This window comes from Eimeria tenella, genomic scaffold, assembly GCF_000499545.2.
Source record: "Eimeria tenella Houghton genomic scaffold, Eth_scaff15, whole genome shotgun sequence".
Taxonomy (NCBI): domain Eukaryota; phylum Apicomplexa; class Conoidasida; order Eucoccidiorida; family Eimeriidae; genus Eimeria; species Eimeria tenella.
Genome location: NW_013541522.1, coordinates 156963 through 163829, shown reverse-complemented (window position 1 = coordinate 163829; position 6867 = coordinate 156963). Strand labels below are relative to the sequence as shown.

General features: G+C 47.0%; 1 protein-coding gene across 1 annotated transcript; it reads left to right on the top strand.

Moving 5' to 3' along the window:
- Nucleotides 1-923: 923 nt before the first annotated feature.
- On the top strand, nt 924-1247 carry ETH_00030045 (uncharacterized protein; the record flags this gene model as incomplete). Its single annotated transcript, XM_013373471.1, has 1 exon — nt 924-1247. The coding sequence occupies one exon, from the start codon at nt 924-926 to the stop codon at nt 1245-1247; it is 324 nt and encodes a 107-aa protein (XP_013228925.1).
- Between the last annotated feature and the right edge of the window lie 5620 nt (nt 1248-6867).

Here is a 6867-nt window from a genome sequence, read left to right as displayed (position 1 = left end):
CATCGACGAATCTTTGCCACGCGCTTCACACAAAGGCGCTTTGAGCAACGTCGGATGAAATCGCCTTTCAGATGCGCCGCTTCCATTCGATAATTACACCCCAAATGGCAAATTCTCTCTCCCTCCTCGCCAAACCAAATATATTTCCTAGCAGAAGGTGGCACGTAAGTGCGCACTATTGGAATATTCAAATCGATGGTCTAATTGTATTAGCTGTGCGCGCACTTGTGCGGGCAACCGAAAAAACAAAGAACGCGTGGATACTTTTAAAAGCGTAAGTACTACACATATGTGCTTGAGAGCGAAGAAACTGCAAGGCGCTAGTCTTGTTGCTTGCAGCAACAAGCCTGAAGCACTCTTTCACTGCGCCTTCCAATTTGAGGCTCTCAAAAGTCCTTTCGAGTTAGCTTCAGGACTAAGCCTGTACGGTTCTGTTAGTGTGGCCCTGCTAGCGCCCCTCCAGCCCTTCTGGTCAGAGTTATTCCTAGCTGGCTCGGCTCAGTATAGCTCCGCGTACATGTTCAAACAAAATTATACAAGAAGAAGGCGCGGCTATGTTGAACTCAGCTGTTGTAGCGTGATAGAAACAGTCTCGCATGTATTCAAAAATCATGTGATGGTCGTTTGATTTGTAAAAAGCGAGTTTTCCAAGGGGGACAGTGACAGGCAGTATATAAAAATGCATTTTTATAGTACAATATATATATAGTGCCATTCGAATTGCGTGTGTCATTATTGGTCAAAATCCTTAGTCGTGAAGCGTAAGAGTCACTTGCAGCCATGAGCCACAGGTGGGCGGACAGAGCGACGGGGTCTGATGGTGGTGAGTGGAATTTGATATTTTTTACGTGTTCCTTTATTTCGCTTCTTTCCCGAAATTTTGGTTGTAAATATCTACTTTTGACAATATCTACTTTTTGACAATGGAAGGCGCCAAATCCTCCTCTCTGCGTCTTGTGCATATAGTGTGTTTCAAGTTCAAGCAAGACACACCTGTGTCTGTACAGCAGAGTATGGGAACAGATGCAGAGGCCCTCAAAAACTCCATCACGACAATTCCCTTTTCACTTTTTTTCCGCCCCACCTTTACTCACGAGAGAGCCAAGGGCTTCACTCATGTTCTCCACTCCCAATTCAACAACAGAAGCGATCTCGAGACATATTCCAAGCACCCGCACCACATTGAATTCCTGAGCAAATACAAGCCTCACTTTGAAGACGTCATGGCTGTTGACATTGAGCTTTAATACACATGGAGAAAGCACCCAACGTATTCGCGGCCCAAGTGGCCCTGGGGCCCCCGTAGGTCAATTAGGGTTTTGGGCCACTGGCGGGGCCCCTGTGCTTTTAGAGGTCTTCGGAAGCAAAAGAAGTTGAAGGCAAAGGCTCAACAACTATTCTTACCTGCGGCAGCTAAAGGCACAGAGAAAGAGCTGGCTGCTGACAGAAGCATGCTGCGGGGGCTGCAGCAGCAGGACATGTAGTTGACTATGCAGCAGCATCTGCTGTTGCAGCAGATCCTGATCTTACGTCGCACGAAGTAGGCGATGCAGACACAGCATGTGCTGCTGCATAGAGACGAGCAATCGTAGCGAGTGCAGCTGTCGTCTCGCAGCAAGCCACAGCAGCTAGCAGCTGCAGGCTGTTTTTGATCACGCTGCTGCAGTTGCTGCTGCTGCTGCAGTCAGGAAGCCATACAACTAAATATGTTTATTGTCGTGTCTTTCCTTTGAACACTTTCAAGTGCTGGACGCTTACTGCAACATTCGTTTTTGATGTTTCTTTTGGGGAAGAAGCTCGCAAAGTCCGCGTAAGCGACATGCATCATTGCTAATCATTTGAATGTTATTCTACCATATTCATTGAATGGCAATTTGCGCAAAGTCGGTGCGCAGTTGCAACTTGTCTATTTAGTTAATCTTTTCATTTTTTTCTCTTGGCATGCTTATGCGCCCCGTGAGCTCTGCATTGGCTTTTGCGCACATCACACAATCATGCAGCTTTTATGTTTGCCCATTTCCTTTTGCCTGGAGGCCCTTTTGTACTCCTATTGACATCATTTAGGCGCACTAGCATTTGTTTAGATGCATGCATTTCTTTACTCGCGTATGCGCAGAGTAATTGAGGGGGGAGTGGCAGCAATAATGGATTGTGGGGCCCCACAGCAACGTAGCTTGTTCAAGCAAATAGAGCAATGCCAGGATTTTTACAAGTGAGTTCTTTGTCAGGCCAATTCTTCGCCATCCTCCTCTCTCTGCTCCTGCTCAAGCAAGAGGCAATAATGCGTTGCACTCTATTCTTATTCAAACTGTCTCCTTATTTGCATTAAGCCTTATTTAATCTTTATTTATTATTAATTTCCATCAAATGCTATTATCATGAAACGACAAAACTGGGCGGGACCGCCTTAGTTTGCTTTACCTCTTCCTTCGCGAGTTTTTCTTCTTGTTCCATTCCTACAGTAAAGAACACTATTAATTCACTTGTCCTTTTTGTGCTGTTTATTTATTGTCTGATTAAATGCATCCAGTTCTTTCCCCAGCTCCAGCTCCATCTGGGTGAAAGGGCCTCACTGGGCCTCGCCTCTTCTCTGTCTAGCTGCGCACACGTCAATGGGCTCTAATTTCAGCTTCTACGGTGGTTCAGCTACAACTACTTATAGATTATTTACTTATATTTTTGGTTAATGAGCTGGTTACCTCCTGGCTGAAGTTTGTCCCTGCCTCAAGGGCTTTTTGTTGCACCTCCTCCAAGTCTTGACTGTACGATTCCAGTGGTGGTATTTCTTCCTCAGCTGCACCATTCATAATGTTGGTTTTTCTTAGTTGCATTAAGTGACTTTTTCCTCAAAAATTTTCCATTTTAAGTGCAATTTCTTTGCTTCTTGATACCACTGAGGTAATTGTCTGACCCCTTGTTCATAGTCAGCAATTTGATTGATTTAGCTCAGTCTAGTCTATAACTGCTTTGTTCACTTAAGTGTGGCAGCCTCACTCGGTGATTCCTCGGCGACGAGACGGACATTTTGTGCTTCTACCCTCGGCACACGTCTCAGGCCTGGCGCTGCTGTCAGTTCAACTTTTGGCTGCCTTTTATGTTTAGTTGTTCACACTTATCAAAATTGTGAGGACACAAATGAATTTACTGTAGTTGGCGGACGATCTCTGCTATCAAGGATTGAGGAGAAGGCACTTGAAGCGCTGATTGTCGACTGGCCATACTGGCATGCAGTGATGAAACAGGACAGAAAGTGAAATAGAAGCAATTAAGCAGACATAAAATATGCATCTTAGATAGCTACTATAATGGGTTAATAGTGCGGAATGGTATTTAGGCGTGGAGTGGAATTGACCTGAGAAGGGAGGTGATCGACACGTTAAATACTGCGACTTTCTCGAGCTGTACAGACAGCGCAGAAGTACGAAAGAACGAATGATGCAAGCTGCTGTCCAAAAAATGTGAATGCACGGCATATAGACGAATTGGCATTCTTCATTTCAGCATAGAAAGTTGAAACAATGCAAAGTATCGCTACAGCGACAGTTTATGTTTGTCGTAGGTTTCCTCTTCTAGATTTGACTTCAGTCGTTTGCTCGCTAGTTGGTGTCGCTTTCTTCTGCGTACCTGCCATGTTCGTTTATTTGCGTATGTATCAGTTAGGTTGTTGCCACATCTGCAGTTTTCTTAGTTTAACAGCTTATGCCATCTATTGTGTATGTTTGTGTGCTCATATGCCCGTTTGCTGGTCGACCTGCCGTTATATCTACTTAGCAGATTACGCTTGAGACTGCCCCTTCACCCCGCCGTGAGCACAACGCTGTAATGCTGTGCGCGCTGGGCTTCCGGCTGTTGCTTGGTGATCTGGTAATCTGCAGGTAAAGTTAACTGCGAGGGGCAGTTTTTGCAGCTGCGACTAACGCAACCGGGTGACCCGCTTTCTGGAGCCTTGTTAGTGAAGGGCCGACACGGGTTCACTTAAGATAGTCCTATAGGAGAAATATGCATAAGTGTGATTAATTAAAAAGGGGGTGCATGACGGCCTGTGGGGGAATCCCCGGCGCACGTTCATGTGGGCGCTGGTGTTTTTTCCTGTTCAGTACTCTTCCTGTCGATTGTTCTCGTTTTCTGGCGAACTTCGTTTCTGTTGATAACTTGTGTTGAGATCAGGAAATACATTTAGGGGGTTAGGACATGTATGCGGCAGAAGCTCGCTTGTGTGCCTTTCCACTAATACAACAAAATAGCAAAAGCACGCGCATTCGCCGCTCACTTTAACGAACAGCTTGCCAGCGTTTCGCCTTGCAAGCTTTTGCTCGTTAGAATCCCAAGTAAATGCTTCCTGGGGCAGGAGCTCAAGCTGACAGCTCAGGCCGTTATTCGGCTGCATCAGAATGTTTACAGGGCGAGATGCGCACACATTGTGCTGATTTTCAATCCTCTCCAGGAACAGCGAAATGTGGGGCTCCACACGCATAAAGCGGGCTTGAAACATCTTTTACATGCTGAAATTGCGTGGAAACGAATATGACATACAAGAACAAGGTACGTTTCGCTGCAACTGAGCCTGCGGGAGAAGTGTCGGCAGCGGTCACCGATTTCAAGCGGTCATGGCCTAACTGGGTTAGATTGCAGTAGAAAAGGAAGATAGAAGGAGCGATATAAACAAATATAAAGGAGAAGAGGCCAATTAAAGCTAAAGAAAAAGGTCAAGGGCGCGCACGGAATTGAACCATGAACCTGCCGATCTGCAGTCGGCCGCTCTACCATTGAGCTACACACCCGACGACTGCCTACTTGCAGCGAAACCCTCGACGTTTCCTTCATTGGCCTCAACAGCCAGAAATATCAAAATTTGACGGGCATTTTTGAATGTAGACTTTTTTCAGTTAAAAATTCCGTTTAATTAATGGGGCAGTGGCCTGAGGATAGGTGTGCAGCATCGCTCATACTCGAGAGCAGCATTGCCAGCACCAGAAATGCGCTAGCAGCAGCAGAAAAGCGCTAGCAGCATCTGAAGCATCTTCTGAAAAAATACGAGATTCCGTTTCATATACATCAGAACCACCTTGACTAAAACACGAGAGCACTCTTCGGCGGCATCACAAGCAGTAGTGAAGGTGTGTTTAGTCGGAGCTGGCTTAGTGCCACAAACTTCGTTCACGCACAAGTTGCATTGCAGTTGAGTTTGAACTGTTTGTCTTCTTCCCCTTGCCTTCTGTCTGCCCCTTTGGCTCTTTTCGTTGTGGCAACTGCAAAAGCCCTGCTCAGCTCTTATTTAGCAAGCGGGCCGTACCATCGACAGACACAAAAGCACACACCAAGGTACACTTTTTATGGAAGACAAAGATAGCAGCCGCCTGGGCAGTGAACCAACTCCTTGTATTGGTGTTCCATACTGAGTTGCTCCCAGGGTTTTCGCCAATGATTTACGGGTGACTCCGAAGAATTTAGGCTTAATCCTGCTCTCGCTTCATCGTTTCCCCTCATAAAATTGGCTTCTTGCCTTAAAACTGAAGGCTTCACTTTAGTGCTACTACGAGGAGAGCCGCGGCTGCCGTATCTCTCCCCGTGAGCACTCCACCTGGCTGAGGCTGGGTGCCGCTAGGTGTAATTTTTAGCTGTAGCTAGTGGCCAGTGGCGAATAGCAAACTGTATCATCTGTTCGTTCGGTTTGAAGTCAGGGGAGTTTCCGCCGACACCCAAGCAATCGGGAAAGTGAACGTGATGATGATAGGAGGGAAGTACAGACGAAAACGTCTGCAGACAAAGGAGAGGCCGCTGTCAGGATTTTAGCGTTGTTCCAAGTTCCTTATTTCCTCATTTCTCCACTTAGGCTTATGACAACCCCTGTCTTTTTATTCCGGAGGGCTGATGACTTTTGAGCATGCATGCGTGTCCACTTCTGTGTGCCCTTCCCCAACCTCAACGCCTCCGTGCCTTCGCCGCGGCCTTCCCGTGCCCGTTATCTTGCTGTTTGTGTCGTCCCCCGTTTCTTCGATGTGCCTACCCTCCGCAATTCTTGTCTTTTAGTTTCTCCTTACTCTGCGAAAAACTAGCAAGGAAACAAGTGAAAGGGACGAAGCTGCTGAAAAAGCCCGAAGGCAGCTCGTGCCAGGGCTCCAAAATTCAGCACAGGGGCTTGTGTGTCCCCGGACTCATTTATCTGTGTTCAATATACGTGTATGAACCCCTCATTTGGTTCCCTGCTCGGCCGATTGTTTGTACATGCCGTTGCGTAGTTGTGTTGGCCCACCACTCCGCGCAGCTGCTTGTAATCTGTTCTCTTGTTTATTCGCCTATGCCGCCATGCCTGGTTACGTCTTTCTGTGTGCCTTCCATGCTTCCGTTAGCATGCCCCTCTGCCTGCGTTTTTGCATTCTCCTGCCTGCTCATGTAAGCCGGTCTTTGCGTGTTTGTTTTTCGTTTGTGTCTATCGTCGGCTCTACTTTCTTTGACTGTTAATTGTTTCACGGCCATGACCCTAGTGACCTGTATCTGTTCGCTGGTACCTATTCGTTTGCTCCTATTTACTCAGTTCTGTTAGTTCGCCCTCATTCATATGCATTTCCGTTATGACAACACCCGCTGCTGTTCTCTATACACATGCCTACATGCACCAGCAACCGCCCCTTGTCCTTGTCAAAACACACAAACATACAAAGCAAGAAAACAAGAGATGGCGGTAGCAGCAGCAAGCCTTTTTCTGCTGCTGCTGCAGCCCGCCTACCACAAGCAGCAGCAATAGAGCAAGACGAGAAGCCTCGGTTCTCATATCTCTTGCTGCGACTGCTGCTTTTGCTGCCGCTGCAGCACAGGCAGGCCTTGAGTGGCAGTTTCTGTCTCTTCTGTTTCTGTCTCTGTCCTTTG